A 17,123-nucleotide genomic window follows, 5' to 3' on the forward strand; every position below is an offset into this window, starting at 1 on the left:
CCCCGCCGGAGCCGCGGCGAGGCGGCGGAGCGCGGGCGGGGCCGCTCCCCGCGCCGCGGGGGTAACGGCGGGCCGGGGCTGCCGCTGCCGCGCTCTGAGGCGAGGGAGCAGCGCCGGGGCGGCCCCGCCGCCGCCGCCCGGCCCGGCGCCATGGAGCGGTACGAGAAGCTGGGCAAGGTCGGGGAGGGCTCCTACGGCGTCGTCTTCAAGTGCCGCAACAAGGACACGGGCCAGATCGTGGCCGTTAAGAAGTTCCTGGAGTCCGAGGAGGACCCGGTGATCAAGAAGATCGCCATGCGGGAGATCCGCATGCTGAAGGTGGGCGGCGGGCGGGCGCCCGGCCCCGCGGGCTCTCCGCGCCCCTCCCTCACCCGCCGCCTCGGGGCCGCCCGGGGCGGGTGGGCTCCGCCGCGAACGGCGCCGCGAACGGCCCCGCTCCCAGCGCAGCTGCTGTGGCGCCTGCGGGCTGCGCCCCGCCATTGCGAGCCCGGCGCCGCGGCCGGGGGGCCTGGGGAGCCCTGAGGGAGCTGCCAGGGGAGGGGGCGGGAGGGCAGCCGTGAGGAGACAGGGCGTCGTGAAGGGAGAAGCGAGGAGACGGGGAGTAGTGAGGAGATGGGGCGTCGTGAGGAGACAGGGCGTCATGAGGGGAGAAGCAAGGAGACGGGGAGTAGTGAGGAGATGGTGCGTCGTGAGGGGAAAGCGAGGAGACGGGGTGTTGTGAGGAGATGGGGCGTCGTGAGGAGACAGGGTGTCATGAGGGGAGAAGCGAGGAGATGGGGCATAGTGAGGAGATGGGGCGTCGTGAGGGGAAAGCAAAGAGATGGGGCATTGTGAGGAGACAGGGCGTCATGAGGGGAGAAGCGAGGAGACGGGGAGTAGTGAGGAGATGGGGCGTTGTGAGGGGAAAGCGAGGAGACAGGGTGTTGTGAGGAGATGGGGCGTCATGAGGAGACAGGGCGTCATGAGGGGAGAAGCGAGGAGACAGGGTGTTGTGAGGAGATGGAGCGTCATGAGGAGACAGGGCGTCATGAGGGGAGAAGTGAGGAGACGGGGCGTGAGGCAGCAGTATGTGAGGTGCCCAAGTCAGTCAGTTTCTCTGGGAGAAAGCCAGTGCTGGCAAAAGTCCGACCTGTTTGGCCAGGGACGGACATGCCTTGGGACGGAGGTGATCCTCCGCAGCCCTGTCTGTCAGACATCAAAGAGGGTCGGTGTAGGTGGGAGCTGAGACCTGGCAAAGAGCAAGCTGCAGGATGCCTGTAGATTTCTTCTGCATGGGCAGAGCCATCACTGTGCCCTTTAGAGAGGGACTGATCCAGTCTCTGTCCTGCCGGGGAGTCAGCGATGTGCTGGCCGATACAGACACAGCTCTGCCCTTAGCGTGCAGTTGGCACCGTGTCTAACGGGTCTAACAGGCCAGCCGGCAGCAGACCCCTCTGCGTCCAGGAGATTCCCCCCAGAGACGAGGACTGTTGGAGCTGGTGTAAAGCACGTGAGCCAAAAGTGATCCTAGATAGCATGAGGTGGGGGACAGCTGTGGGGCGCAGCTCTCCTAGCTCCCTGCTTTATCATCTGCCCCAGCTCCTCCTTCAAATGCCTTTTCTGAGCCCCTGGTTGTGGGGGATCAGCAGTGCCAGAGCCTGATGTGCAGGTGGGATTGAGCCATGTATTGAATGCCGGGGGCTGTATGGGCTCAGTGGTATTCACACGTGGAAGCAACTGCAGAACCGGCACCTGTGAACCATGGCAGCACCTTGTCTTTGCTGATCCTTTCTTCTGTGTGAGAGCTCATCCTCACATAGCAATGAGTCACTCATTCAGCCTCTGTGTTTATTTTCCTGATGAAATAAAAGCACAGGAACATTTGCAGTGAGTCACACCCCAGGTCCATCAAGCATGCAGAAATGAGGAGAAACCCAGGAGACAGAGGGAGAGGATGGGGTAAGGTTTCCTTTCACACACCCAGCTTCTGGGCAAAGTTTCTAGAGCCAGAGGTTGTACCCATTGCTTCGTGCTTAGCAGACACCCATAGGCTGTTGGGAGTTTGTCCCATCTCTTTTTGAACCAGTGTATTCATTTGGTCTCCATAGTATCCTGAGGCAGTGAGTGCCACGACTTTAGGAATGTGTTGTGTGAAAAAAATATTTCCTTTTATTTGTTATAAACTTAGTGCTGGGTGATGGCATACAGTACCCTCAGTTGTGCAGTACAGGAAGCGGAGAGAGTTGTTCCCTTTTCGCTTTCTCCAGGGTACTCATGATTTTATACACCTCCATCATCTCCCCGTCTTCAGCTTTCTCTTTTCCGTGCAGAAGAGCCATAGCTTTAAAACACTGAACTGATTAAAGAACCATAGTAACAGCATATTAGCTTATAAATTTTAAAATAATTACTTCCGATAGGACTCCTTTTTGCAAGAAACATGCCGTTCAGACTAGACAACAATGCATTCTTGTAGACAGACAGTGATTTAAGATTTTGGAGTGAACAAAACCCTACAGAAATCCACTGAGAAAGAGGTTCCATTTTATTTAGAACTTCTTTCCCCAAATTCATAGTCCCTTGGTCTCTGATTTCTGCGTGACGTCGTTCCCAGACTTCACTGCCTCTTGGTGTTTGTGTAGCAGCAGTCGATACTCATTGTATTTGCTTGCTGGGAACCAAGTAACTTTCAGCTTTGCAATTAAGTGCAAAATTTCAGCAGGTTGTGGTATTTCTGATATTTTCTTTCCCCAGATCTCTTTTGTGCCATCAACTTGTCTTTTATTGAGCATTTATTTATAAATAAATGGTGTAAATGTTATTGTCAAAGGAATAGGAAACCCTGATTCTCTGCCCGCTGCAGAAGGAGGCAGAATAAGCCTGACTGGCATCCTAGTAGAGCCATCATCTAGGGAAAAAGCATATTTATTTTTTCAGTTAGATTTTGGGGAGAAGCAGCCTAAGTTTTTCTCCGATCTGAAGCAAACAGATGATATGTAGCTGTATCGTTTTAGTAAACAATGCTGGAGATGTATTAAGATTTAAATGATATTTAAGATCTGAAAAGGCAAATGATCACTGCAGAAGTCACTTGTAATGCAGATGATAAATGCATCAGCCTTAAGGGTCCAAAGCCTTCAGGGACCATCAGCCTTAAGGGTCCAAAGCCACTGCCGCTAGCCACGGCAGGATCTGTGTCAGGGCGCTGTTGATTTTAACAAGTGCAGACCTGCTTGCCTATCTTTTCAACTTTTTCTCTGTAAATAGTAACAGTTTGTTTGTTTGTTTGTTGAGGTATTTCCTGGCTTAGGCAACAACTAAGTGTTTGTCGAAGATGTAGTGAGATTGTGTTTCATCAGTAAAAAATGTAGGGCCTGATAAATTATTATTCTGCACAGTAAACCCCTTGTAGACAAAGGGCTTTATATGGCCAGGAGCCATGGGAGGTGGGGTGCAAGAGCGGGGCGGTATGCAGAGTCTTTAAACACCCTGTGTGATCCCGATTCCATAAGAAAGGCTGGAAATACCTGAAACCAGAGCAAGTCTCTGTGTAAACCCCATCCGTGGCTGTGGAAACCTGTGCCTGCTGTTTCCAGAAGGGTGTTGTCTCCCCAGCCTTCATGTGGAGGCTGACACAGTTCTTAGCTCTGACACTGCAAAGATGAGAGAAAAATGCAATGCAAGGCAGTGTTCATATACAAAACAGAGAATACTCCCTATTGTCTTAGCATGGGAGCATTTATAACTTTGGGGAAAAGCCCATGCAGGACATCTGACCTGTGTGCAGAAGGCGACACAGGGCCTTGTCACCCAAGCAGGGGCCCATCCCAGTGCTGCCAGCAATCGGCCACCAGCAGCACTGATAGACTTAGAAACTGCTCTCTGAAACGCTGCACCGCCAGACTGGGACATTGTTAGGGTCACTGGCAGATTTATGGTGGCTTTGTGTGCACGTCTGTCTGCACAACAGACATTGTCCCAGTGAACCCGACTGCCCGGAGAGCCCCGACTGACCGTGGAGACTGGCTGTGAGCAAGGGACGGGGAGATGCCATGGCAAGACTGCTCCCAGGGGACGCTCTCCAGGCCTCGTACAGGCAGGTTAACCCACTCTTGTGTGCACCAGAGCTTGTTCACACAGCTGTGTCCCCTTGCAGCATCCCCAGCTCAGCTAGACCTTGTGCTTCCAAGCCCAAGCTCTCTCCCTCCAGAAACCCCAGCTCCACAGACACATGAGGGTGGCCAGAACACAGAGCCTCGGCAGACTGTCCCCCAGGCACCGCCTGCTCCTGTGAAGGTCACTCCTGAAGGCTGACTCGTACAAACAACCTGTAACTGCCAGAGGTTTTCCAGAGATCTCCTGTTATTGTTGATTCGCTTTCTTCTTGCTTTACAATCAGTTGGCAATTATTTTGTCCTCACCTGCCTCTGAAAGTGGAATCTAAGCACTGCAGAGATTGTCTCGTCTGCCTCCTTCCCGCTGGCAGGCTTGTGCCCGGCAGTTTGTCCATACTGGCAGGTAGATCTGCTGAGAGCAACAGGGGAATCAGGCGCCTGTTACCCAGCGTAGTTGCTGGAGGCCCAGCTTGCTCTCAGATATCTCCATTATCACTGATCTCTGACAACATAATACACCAACACACTGAGTGCATGGAAAGGAAAGGATCCGCTTTGCACAGTCTATCAGGAGCTGCTTGACTGGTGAGGGAAGGGGCCGTATCAGAGCCACAGCTGTCTGAATTTTGTGGTGGAGTCTGAACTGGTAGAGTGGGCTTTGTTTGATGTGCAGGTGGCAAGTAGGTACTTTGCTCTGTATGCTTAACAGGGTAGGTGGCATGGTATGCACAACTCCTGGGAGAATTGCTGTCATTGCTGGGATTTTCAGCAGTCTTGCAGGCTGTTCTCTGTACCTGATCATCTCTTGCAAAGTGGATAAGAAAATGACGAGAATGGAGATGCTACTAGATAAATACCAAGCTTGAGAGGTGTCACAAGCCTCCTCCCTTTGTGGTTTAATGCTTCCACTAGCAGCCCTGCCATGGGAACTGAGGGGTGTGCAGGGAAAGTCTGCCCGTTATGCGAAGTCAGGAGACATGGCCAGGGCAGAGAGGGTTACGCTGGCAGTTAGCCTCTGCTGACACTGTCGGCTACCTTGTGCTAGACAGGGAAGGCGCTTGGCATACAAATACTCACCATAGGGGACTGAGGAAGTGGTCAGAAGATCTTGGTTGTAACCGGGGTTTGATCCAGATGGGTACGAAGGTCTTTGATGCTGGCAGATGGTTTACATAGTGTGGGCAGGATTGAAGGAACAAGACATGTATGTGGTAAGAGATACTGTTTAGAAAGATCAGCTCCTTGCTGCCTGTTTGCAGGACTGGAATAGCCACCTTCTGCACACTAACGGGGACCCTGTGTGTTGGCATATGGGCTCTGTATAGTTTGGGTTCAGTATAGTGTCCCTCAGAGGCAGTGAGCTCCCTGGAAGGCCTCTCTTTACAAGGAGCTTTTACAGTGACATGCTTGAATAAAATTACATTTTGCAAAGGGTCCCACAGTGTGCCCATAGGAGCACTGAAATGGCCCCTGCCACGTCCCTCCTACTCGTGACCGGCTGGCAATGAGGTATGGTGGGGTCTTCTACTGAACTGCTCTTTTACTCAAGCTCACTGGTTAACCCCAGGATTCAAGTCATGGATTTCAGTGATCCTTCACCTTGGGGTTAACTGGGTGCTTCCCCAAACAGCTGCATTCCGCAGTTGAGGCCCCTTACAGTTTTCTCTAGTCTTGACTCTCCGCTTCCTTCTCCTTTGCAGGCTTTTCCAGATGGCTTAGAGGCACATTAGAAGATGGGGTTAGCGTAACTCCTAGGCAATGCCCTTTCCAGCCTCCTTGCTTAGAAATGTGTTTGTTCTAAAGCCTTGGTCAGGCAAAGCCCTCGTGGATACAGGTCCCTGCAAGCAGAGGGGATGGTGCCATGAGTCATCTGAAAAGAAATAACATTCCTGAGTTGGGTCTGGCTTTCCTTTGTTTCCTTCTCTCAACACTGTGTTGTGCCCTTTGGTTCAAGCCCTCTCCCAGCCCTCCCTCAAAATAAGGGCAAAAGAATGGGAAATGAGAAGCTCCAGTAATGTCCACCCTCACCTCTTGCAAGGTGGATTTGAATAACCCTGCTGTGCTCGGGCCTTGTGTCTGGTAAGAAGCTGTCTGAGCTCCCCACGAGAGGAAGCCTTGGTCTGAGCACACAAAGTGGATTGAGAGGAAGAGGAAGAAGCAGGAATAAAAATCCTCCTAATTAACCCATCCAGATTCTGACAATAAGCTGGTGAAGCTGAAACCACATGCTTTACTTATGCTTATCAGAGGAGCTCTTGGTTTCTCTTAAATGTGTGTTTGCCTGCTACAGGCTCTTACTGTGTGTGATTTCTCAAGCTGTTCTCCAGGGAGAACTGCTTTTCATTGTGGTGCAGTCAAAGGCTGGATACGTACAATGAAAGGCGCTGCTGGAATAGCTGTGGGCACCGTGATGAATTCTTTATCTATGAGCATCTTTTCTAAGAGGCACTCACTGAAGCCAAGCTGACTCGTTGCCTGCCCACGGTCAGTTCCTAAAATAACTACACCCCAGGCGGAGCTGTAGCTGAGCTGCTTCTTCACGTCGTGCTGTGCTTGTATAAAAGGTTTCAGCTTCAGGAATTGAGACCCTTGTAGGCAAAAGCACTGTCCGCCCCATCTTTACCCCACTCCCCTGTGCGGTAACTAACCAGGCTATCCACTCTGTGTTACAGCAACTGAAACACCCCAACCTGGTGAACCTGCTGGAAGTGTTCAGGAGGAAGCGGAAGCTGCATCTGGTCTTCGAATACTGCGACCACACAGTTCTCCATGAGCTGGACAAGCACCCCCGGGGGTGAGTGGCCTGTCTCTCACTGGGAGCTTTGAGCGAAGGAGTCCGGGGGTGTCCATGTCGTTGCTGCTCTGCAGAGTTTTCAGAGGAATTTCATTAATTACAGGAGAGGTTTCTCAGCCCAGGACTTTCCCAGTGCCCAGGACGTGCTCTGTTACTGTGGTTTAGCAATGACGTCCAAAAGAATTGCGTATGAGCCTGTGTGTGCTCCTGCACAGTGCTGCTCACCAAGGAGACTGGAGCGCTAAGCCTGAGTGTTTGGGTGATCTTTGCCTGGCTCGGCAGCAGCAAACCCGAGTGGCTTGGGAGCATCTTGTGTCTCACTGAGAAGAGGTTAGGGCTGCTGGGGGATGCGGGTAGGTGAGCTGGGGGCACGCAGCCCTCCTTCCTGCTGCTCCCCCGTGTGTTGCACATCACTGTGGGAGGCTGTGCAGACCCAGGCTGTGGGCACTGGGGCAATGTCATTGAGCACCCAAATATACAGTCTGTAGTGATGTCACTGATGACCTGTATGACAGACCAGTGACTTCTAGCCATGCTGCTGCGCTGAGGAGTATGTGTTGGTTGGCAGGAGTTACCAGGAGCAGTGCCTGCACCTCTCTGCACAGCCTCAGTGAACTCCCAGGTCAGATACCCTCTTCTTTAAACAGGTGCTTGCACAAAGTGTGAGCTACACGGGCAGAAGGAACATTCTCCAGGACAGGGTTTGTTCTTTTGACACGTTATAAATGACACTCCCACTAAGTACATTGTTCCTAATTATTCACAGTCACTTGGTGCTGTGGAAATGCTAAGCAGAAGTTCATAAATCATTTTACAGGGCTGGAGCTAAATGAATTGCCTGCAGGAGACTAATTGGGGGTTGAGTAAACAAGAGCCTGTTATTCTCTTTCTCCCTGATGTGGAGCTCTAGAAGGAGAATGAAGCATGCCGATAGCAAATGGCTTTGTGAGCTGGGGAGCAGCTTTCACCCCAGTTTGAACCTGTTCACCTGGAATCTGAAGAGAGGACAGATAACCCTCTTTGAAGAAAATACTTCACATTTGCTTTCTATTCATCAGAACAACTCCAGTGTGAACGAACATGTAACGCCTGGTTGCATACTTTGCTTTTGATCTTTGCTATGGCAGATGGTCAAGTCTTTTGTGGTCAGGATTAAGATGGGTGGGCACACGCCTCTCTGCGCCATGTTTCCAGGTCATTTGACCAACTTCATCCCCTTGTCAGGCTGTCAGTGCGGCACTCTCATCATTCTAGGATGTTTCTGCAAGGAAACTCTAGCATTGCAACAGCAGTGTCAGCACAAGACCTTCAGTGCTGACAGCAGAAAGTGCCTTAAAGAAAAAGCCAGGCTTCCTGCATATTGTTTTGGTTTAGTTTTTGGGTTTTTTTCTTTTTCTTTATGATGAATCAGAAGCTTTTCAGCATTAAACACATGAAATAAAATTGGATTTCAGCTTGAAAGTGCCAAGATCGTCACCTCTGCCTTTCCTGGGGTTGTTGAAGACCATTACAGACAGCCAAGGAAGTTTAAGAACTGTTGCACAGTAACTGAAAGACAGGAGAGGAGGCTGGATCTTTAACAGAGAGTTTCTTTCTCTGAAGTGTTTGCCAGCCATTGGAGGGAAGTAGAAGAGATGCAAACCAAAGTAGCGCTTTATAGTCTTGTAGGAACATCCTTTCCCATCCCATTTTGGGGACAATCAATGACATGACAGCATTGCAAGTCAGAGCATGCATCTATACCATGGATACTCCATCACCTCCAACTCTCTGAGTGGTTGCAGAGGCAGAAATGCCTGCTGGTATTTCAGGAGGATTGCCAGGAAGCGTGGATACTAAGCACAGCCACAAGACAGGATTTGACACAGACTTGCACACACTGATGTGTGGTCACCAGTTGGCAGGCCTCATGCTGGCTGTGACTGAGTGGTACCAGACACGCTGGCATGCTCCTAGCTGCCATAAACCCTTGTATCTTGTTGCGTTGACTGGATCTGGAAGCAGTGTTGATGTTCCCTTTGATGTTCCTGCGATGCTTGAAGGGTAACCTCACAGGAGAGCATTGCTTTCTGCAGGGAGGTGCAGGCAGAGTTCAGCCTCAGCTCTGAAATATGGGAAGAGGTGCAAAGAGCCTCCACCATCAGCAGCCCAGTGTGACTGGTTCCCTGCAGTGGAAGATCAATGAACTGAGGGTTATTATGTATTTCTTGTAACTTATTTATAGCAAGAAAATGCACCTAGTGTTTTTTCTCTGAGTTTTCTGACTTGGTCCCTGATGCTTTTGCTCAGAGATCCCTGTACAATGTTAGCACTCAAAGGCCTCCTCTTCCTTTTTCCTGTAATAGTAAAGTTATTTTTAATGGCCAAAATCAAAATGTGCTTTTTTTAAAACAGGGTGCCTGAGCATCTAGTGAAGAGCATAACCTGGCAGACCCTCCAGGCTGTGAACTTCTGCCATAAACACAATGTAAGTCCCCTAAACAGCACTAACGCTTGCTGTACCATGGCTTTGGAGAAGGAGATTCTGTTGCCATTTTCCTGATTATGGAGCTTGCATGGGACAAAGTCAGATTAAATTTCCTGTTTTCAATAGGAAACATATGTCTGAAATATTAGTGTATACTCAACAACAGTTGCATTTACTATCACACAGGCCCCTTGGGTTTGCTGTCAAGGAATGATTTGCACTAATGACCTTAGGCAAGCTTCCAGGCTGAACAGGAATATGTCTTTGTATGTTCCCTATGCCATGCATTAGAACTGATGTTTAGAAAACTGGCTTAATGTCTAATCAGCTGAGACCTGAGCAAACTGCTACTGATTTCCCAGAAAGTCCTTCTGTTGATAGTCATAGGCATTGAATCATGTCACCAGTTAAAAGGTTTCAAAAATTAGACTATAAAAATTAGACTATAAAAATTAGACAGTAAACCAGTTTTACAACCCCTCCTCTGCTTTCTGGAGGGAAATGTGCATGGCAAATATTTTGTAGAAAGCAGTGGGGACACTTTAAGAAGCAGGGAAGGAAAGGAGCCTTTTGGAGAAGTTATTTAGGCAAACTTAGCTGTAATTGTCTTTGTTTTTGTTTATCTGCCAATATTTGAGATTTAAGAGTCGGGCAGGAGATCACTCTGGAATGGGTGTTTTGTCTTTGCTGGGAGAATTATGTCCAGTTGAGGCACAGGAACTTGGCCATAGGTCTGTCCTGCTTCCAGGATTTGTTGTTTTTCTTCTTTTTGCTGTTCCCCCACTCAATCTGAAAGATTTAATGGAGTTTTAAAGCCAAGGGAACAATGAGATGCTGCAGTCTGACCTGCTGCAGATCAGAGGTAATGAGGTTTTATGCATCTGCCCTTTTTGGAACTCCATGACACTAGTTTAACATTTCAGTCCTCAGGAGGAGACACAATAATTTACCACCAGCTTAGCCAGGAAAAGTCCAAAGTGTTTGTGCTGAGGTGATGGTAGGGCAGGGACAACATGAGCTAGACCCTGGTGATTTCAGTAGAGCACACCTTTCACACATAGGCAGATGAAATGAAGGTCTCTGCTAGTTTGATCAGCAGAAACTCTTTCCCAAGCCCAAATTCAATTGTTGTGACCCTTCAGCAGGCAAGGTGACTTCTCAAGAATCACAGAATTGCTGATGTTGGAAGGGACCTCTGGAGATCATCTAGTCCAGCCCTCCCACTCAAGCTGGGTCAGCTAGAGCAGGCCCCTCAGAAACATTTCCAGTCAGGGTTTGAATATCTCCAAGGATGGAGGTTCTACAGACTCTCTGGGCAACCTGTTTGGGTGTTTGGCCACCCTCACAGTAAAAAAATAAATGCTTACATTTAAATGGAATTTCCTCTGTGTTCAATTTGTTCCCATTGCCTCTTGTCCTTTCACTTGACACCACTGAGGAGAGCCTGGCTCGGTCTTCTTTACTTCTTCCCATCAGGTATTTATACACATTGATAAGATCTCCCCTGAGCCTTTTCCAGGTTGAATGATGGTCCCAGCTCCCTCATCCTCTCCTTGGATGTCAGATACCCCAATCCCTTAATCATTTTAGTAGCCCTTCACTGGAGTCACTTCAGTATGCCCACGTCTTCCTTCTGCTGAGGATCCCAAAGCTGGATGCAGAACTCTGGATGTGTCTCACCTGTCCTGAGTAGAGGGAATACCAGGCATGCTCTGGCATCTACAAGGATAGATAAAGTCCCACATCTAAACCATAGCCTTCATCTCGTCTGTGAGCTTTGCCAGCAAAATCATTTGCTTGTCGACTAGATTATCAGTAATTAGATTATCTGATCCCAGAGGACCTACACACCCCTCATTAGGATCTCCCCACATAGTCATGAAACCGAGTCCCTTATTAGGAGTGTGTTATGCATAGCCGTATCGAGTGAGTTGCATTTGCAGAGAGCCAGGTTAACAACAATCCTTGCTGTGCAAACCTCGCTCCTCCTGCTAGCAGATTCCCAGCTGGTTCTGGGGAGCTGACTCGGTCTTGTCCAAGTGATACAGAGCTATGCAGCTGAAGCTGGGAGCCTGCACAGTGTCTGGTCCCAAAGGTGGGGTATAGGCGGGGTAATTGTCCTGCCCAGCAGGATGTGGCTTTAGCTGCTGTTAAGAAATCCTTTCATCTTCTCTTTCAGGAGGAATGATTGCCTGGCACAATGTGCAAGGGGTAGTGGCTGAATTAAGAGGTTCTTTATCTGAGGGCCAGGTTAAATACTTGCTTCTAACCTTGTTTTTTTCTGTTTCCAGTGCATCCACCGAGATGTAAAGCCAGAAAACATCCTGATAACAAAGCACTCAGTCATCAAACTTTGTGACTTCGGATTTGCTCGCATACTGAGTGAGTGCCGACTTGCTACTTACACTGATTGTTAACATGTGAAAGCTCAAATGAAGTGCAGGATCAGGCTTTCAAACACCAGTACAGACTCACTTGTCTTTGTCTGATGCACATGTAAATCATCCTATGTAAAGGCTGGCGTGTTTTCACAGAGAAGCTCTGTGAAAGGCTGGGTAGTCATCCCCAAACCAGCTTAAAGGGAGCTAGCCCAGACACCGCGATGCCAAGCGCCTCTGTAAACCAACTCCGTCTGAGCTCCCTGCTGGTGCAGCGGAGCTGCTGGTGGTGCTGGCGCTGGTAGATGGAAGTGGGCCTTAGAGCTGCCCAGCCGTTGCTTATGCAATGCTGGAGACACAGCTGGAGTTCCCTGGCAGGAGGAGCCCCTCTGGCAGAAGGCGCTGTCTCTGCAAGCAATGGCTTCACATTTTCCATTGTAAATAAACCCCCTAATCTGTTTTTTTTTAGCTCTTGTTCAGACAAATCACGTGGGCTTTGAGAACTGACCACTGGCTGGTGCAAGGCCCTGCTGTGGAGCTCTGCATATTTTCATTTGGAGAAAAATATGGTCTTGATTTTTGCCAAATCTTAAGTGTTTCCAAAGTTGGGTTCTGCTAGTGACTCATCCTGTTACTGTAGCTATTGCCTGCCCAGGAGGTGCCCCAACATGTGTAGCAACTGATGGCGGCTCATCTGCATCGTTCTGATCCCACATTCCTGTTTGTTTCTCTCCTTGCTGATCCCATCCTAGCTGGTCCAAGTGATTATTACACAGACTATGTGGCTACCAGATGGTACCGCTCTCCAGAGTTACTTGTGGGAGACACCCAGTACGGCCCTCCCGTGGACGTGTGGGCGATAGGCTGTGTCTTTGCAGAGCTGCTATCTGGGGTGCCCCTGTGGCCTGGCAAGTCTGATGTCGACCAGCTGTACCTCATCCGGAGAACCCTGGGTAAGTGTCCCCTCTGCACCGGTCAGAGCCCCGGTCTTCCTGATGCCTTTGGCAGGACTAGAGCTTGTCCAGGAGGAGTTTCCTCTGTGGTGGGAATCAGGATTAGCCAGGAGGTGAATTTACCCAGTGGATCTCTCCCTTTGATAGGTGCTGGCTTTATTTGAGGTGTTGCTGTCCTTGAAAGGGAGCTGGCTTTTCCTGGCATGACTCAGACATGCACATCTTGTTAGGAGATTGTGTAGTTGGAGTAGCAGATGCTGCTTCAGGTCCTGGCAGGATTTGGGGAAATGAAGTTGGCATCCATGTGGGTGGTGACTGTTCTTCAGAAAAAGCTCTGTGGGGTAGAATTGGTTCCAACTTGTATGAGCCAGCAGTGCCAGGCTGTGGCTAAAAGGCTCAGCGTAAGGGCCTTTACGGACAGGGCCGCGTAAGCAGGATCATTGCCTACAAACTGCCCGAAACCGTTCTTCCACTCTCTTTAGCAGTGGTGGCCTCTGGGAAGCTGGGTCTGGTGCTGGGCAGTTTAAGAAAGATGTGGGATGTGTTAGGTGACCGCTGGATGCCCCTCCTGGTCCTTTGGGGTGGGTCTGTGACTTTCCAGGGTGTGGGGAGCACAGGGCCAGTCCCGCAGGAGGCACAGAAATGCCTGCCTGTGCTGCTGTCCTTTCCACATCTTTATACATGCGATGCCTGTATCAGAAAGGACCCGGAATGCTTTGCGTAAAGGTTTGAAAGATCCAGGTGTTTTTCAGGGTTTGGTACCAGCCATTGGTCCTTGCTTCTAGATAACGAATAGCTGGATTTAGTTCATCACAGCTTTGGAGGTCTCGTAAACATTGCAGGTGCCTGTTGATGGCTGTGTGCTTGGGAAAGAGCGTGAACACTTAAGTTCGACTGTTCCACCTGTTTGTCTTTATTCACCAAGGAGTTTTAGGAGCCACTCCGGATTTGGAACAGAGGTTAAATAAAAGAGCCATTATCCGTGTAACATTTAAATTGCTCCAGTCTCATTGATTCTATTTGATGTTAGTGTGTAACATCTGATTTCTTGAGTGGAAAGGAACAAACCCCCACTTTTAATTGAAATTTGTTGGAATGAACCAAGAATTGTAATTTTTACTGAGCAGTTTATAAAACTATAAAGATGACTAGTGGCTTTAAACAGATAAGCTCCTTAGCTAGAAAGATAGTTCAACGTCGATCGCTTCATCCTCCAGAGCACATTTCTGCCAGTGTTAGGTAAGTTACAATTCATTTGTAATGGTAGAGTTTCAGCCAGAAGAAACTCCCTTTTGATCCAGGTGATGGACTGAGGCGGTGTTTACAGAGACAAGCTCCTTGGTCAAAGCTGTGTAATTATGGCGGTTTGGCTGTTGTACCGGCTCTTTTGTTATGGATTTGATTTTAACATTTTGCTTGCTCTGAGCTGCTCTAAGCTTCAAAAAGGGCCATGAAGCTGCCTTGGGGAAAAGCTACAGCATGTTCCTGTTGGTGCTGCATTTCAGCTCTTTTCTATACAACAGCCTCAGGAGTGTACAAAAAGAATTTCACCCAGTATGAGTTAAATTTTAATGAAGCTGGAACACTTGTGGTTAGCCTGTCCCCTTCCAGCAGTCAGAGAAGACACGACTGTTTATGCAGACAGGCTGCCTCTTGGGAGCCCTTTTCCTTTGAAAATGCTGAAATCCAGCATTAGTGTGGAGAGCAGGCCAGCAGAGCCCTGCTCGCCCTCCCTCAAACGGAGCATACCACCAAAGCGTGCCCACGCTGCTGTGCAGCCACCTCCAAAACAAACAGCGGCTCCTGCCAGTTACTCACCAGAGCCCAGGGCTGGCCCTTCGTGTCTGATGTGAGCAGGGGAGTGAGCTGCTGATCTGATCTTGCTTAACACCTTGGGAAGGATCCCTGGCTGAAGCTCAGTGCTGGGGCACGGCTGGAGTTTCAGACCCTGGTAGGTGTTTGCACAGCACCCTCTAGCTATGATGCTGAGACACATTCCCCCACTCACCGACACACAGATGGCGAGTTCGGCCAGTGCGCAGCGGAGGTACGGGTGCTGGCACAGAGCGGACGTGTTTGTGCGAGTTAGGGCCTTGCCCACCTCATTCCCTGGTGTTCTGCCGAGGGGTCTTTTTGCTAGTGCAAATCCAAATTTGCAGTTACCAAAATAGTGCAGTGATAGGATCTAGGCATTTGGCATGGGGAGATCTATAGAAACATGTATTTTTCAAGGCCTCCAGCTATAGTGGCCACAGTTCGTAAAAGCCACTCTGCTGCACAGCAGAGAAATTCAGAGCCTGGAAGATGCACAGCAGCTGAGTGCTCCTGCTCCAAAAACTGCCCCCACCAGCTGAATTTCTTTGAGCTATTTACAGCACGAGGCCCTGGGCAGCTGTGACTGCGGGCAGCTGGAGCTGCATGGCCCTGCCTTTCCTTCAGCACAGTCACAGGGCTGTGGGATCACTGACATCCTAGATGGACATTAGTTTTCACAAAAGAACATTTCATCGGCTCACTTGATGGTACTCCATCTCTTTAGATGTTCTCTCGGATGGTGTCAGCCTTGTTAGAGGGGATATAAGCTTGTTCAATGCAGGCACTGTAAAAAGAGCAAATTAATCTGACTTTGTTTTTTTTATTCTCGGTCAAAGGGGATCTTATTCCCAGGCACCAGCAAGTGTTCAGCACCAACCAGTTTTTCAGCGGGGTAAGAATTCCAGACCCGGAGAGCATGGTAAGAGCTTCCTCCAGGCTCACTTCCCCTCAGCCTAGCGCTAACCAGCAGTCTATCTGCAGCGCTAAGGAGACATGGTATTTGGACAGAGAAATGTTCCTGCTTCTTTTTACCCAGAGTACACGTGCTACCTGCTCTGGGAGTACGGCTGGAAAAGCCTCGCTTGCTCAGCTTGACCAGTCCTTTGCTGCGCAGAATTTTCTCCCTATCCAAAAGCTTTGCCCTCTCCTTTGCCGATGTACACTAGAATATTATTTGGAGGTGGCTGAACCCCTCCCATGATGTTTTAACTGCTACCCTGTGTAAAAGCAGTCAAACAAATGCTTAATCTCTGCTCCTTCCGGTGGCACAGCAGCCAACCTACCCATCCTCAGTAATGCCAGGCAGCTCCCCTCTAAGCACATGAAGTGACAGATGCATTTTGTGAGGTACAGTCACGTTGCTATGGAAAGCTGGTTCTCTGTACCCTGATGAATGAAAAGCTTGCTAATATGAGTACGCTCATTTTTTTTTTTTCCCCTCCAGGAGCCATTAGAAATGAAATTCCCTAATATTTCCTACTCTGCTTTAGCTGTTGTGAAGGTAAGAACATTACAGCTCGTGGAGGAGCTCTGCACTGAGACTTAGCAAGTGCAGTCTGTTTTGCGTATCAGCTGGTATCAAAATGGTTTAGGAGTTGGCTACTGAATTATCAGAGACTCATTGAAAAATAGAGCTGGAGGGGATTTGGAGAGGACTTTCAATCCACTCCTCTCTATTCCACTCATCTTTACCATGGAGATGGAAAACATATTCTTCCCTTATTAAGATGCAGTGAATGGAAACTGTGAGGATGGAGACGTTAAAAAGAAGGTGCAGCTGTGGATAGTACTAGCTCCACTAAACACTGGAACGACATGGCTAGTGCCACAGTAGATTCCCCTGTTTAAGAAAGTTGTTCTAGTCCAAATGAAAGTTACGGGCTTAACTGTTGTTTGAGGCTTGATGGTTTGCTACACCATACAATTGTAACTGTCCCTCTAGCTGCAGTTTCTATTACTGCCTTGTGCAATTGTTCAGTGTTAGCTGCTTTTCAAGCTTCATGCTGACTCTGGAAAGCCACTCTTAGAATCCATTAAAAAAACAGATTCACGCATGTTCTGTGCAAATACTCGTTGGCTGTAGTGAGTAGCTGGAACTGTGAAGACCTGTTTAATGGGTGTTTTGTGTGATCCTTTACTTCGTCTTTTCTAAGGGTTGCCTTCGTATGGACCCTGCAGAGAGGCAGACATGTGAGCAGCTGCTGCAGCAGCCCTATTTTGACAGCATTAGGGAGGCAGCCGATCTGGGGAAAGAACATGAAAAAACGGCTCGGAAACCAGCCAGGCCGACTCGGAAGCACATGCCAGGGGTAACATTTTCATAGTAGTATTTGACAGTCTGTGCCTAAGGAGGGGACTGGTTCTCTTTGTTTGGCTCCCAGGAGGTGGGCTCATGCTGGCAGTTATGGGTGAGAGAAAGAGCTCCTGCATTGGACCGATCTTAATTTTAGCCCGAGGAGAAAATGAACCTCCTGGCTAAAGAGTAACTCAGTACAAACTGAATTCTGCGTTGCCGCTCCGTTGAGTCACTGGGGATAAGCAGCACAGTGATGTGAAAGATGGGGTTTATCCAGGAATGTGCATTCCTGACAAAGAATAGCAGGACAGCTGAACAAACTGGAC

The 17,123-nt window shown here is 49.3% G+C and overlaps 1 protein-coding gene across 3 annotated transcripts in view; it reads left to right on the top strand.

The window, feature by feature from the left end:
* The window catches only part of CDKL1 (cyclin dependent kinase like 1), an 18,858-nt gene continuing 1,735 nt past the window's right edge, over positions 1-17,123 (top strand). For 2 of the 3 annotated variants that reach the window (XM_072865341.1, XM_072865343.1), the window contains exons 1-8: positions 1-318; positions 6,767-6,888; positions 9,283-9,355; positions 11,647-11,737; positions 12,486-12,686; positions 15,338-15,420; positions 15,946-16,002; positions 16,655-16,810. In XM_072865341.1, coding sequence (XP_072721442.1) covers positions 151-318; positions 6,767-6,888; positions 9,283-9,355; positions 11,647-11,737; positions 12,486-12,686; positions 15,338-15,420; positions 15,946-16,002; positions 16,655-16,810 — 951 coding nt within the window. In that variant the 5' untranslated portion in view covers positions 1-150. The remainder of the gene's footprint in view (positions 319-6,766; positions 6,889-9,282; positions 9,356-11,646; positions 11,738-12,485; positions 12,687-15,337; positions 15,421-15,945; positions 16,003-16,654; positions 16,811-17,123) is intronic. The other variant, XM_072865344.1, reaches the window with a different exon arrangement.

The sequence above is a fragment of the Ciconia boyciana genome, chromosome 6, assembly GCF_034638445.1.
Source record: "Ciconia boyciana chromosome 6, ASM3463844v1, whole genome shotgun sequence".
Lineage (NCBI taxonomy): Eukaryota > Metazoa > Chordata > Aves > Ciconiiformes > Ciconiidae > Ciconia > Ciconia boyciana.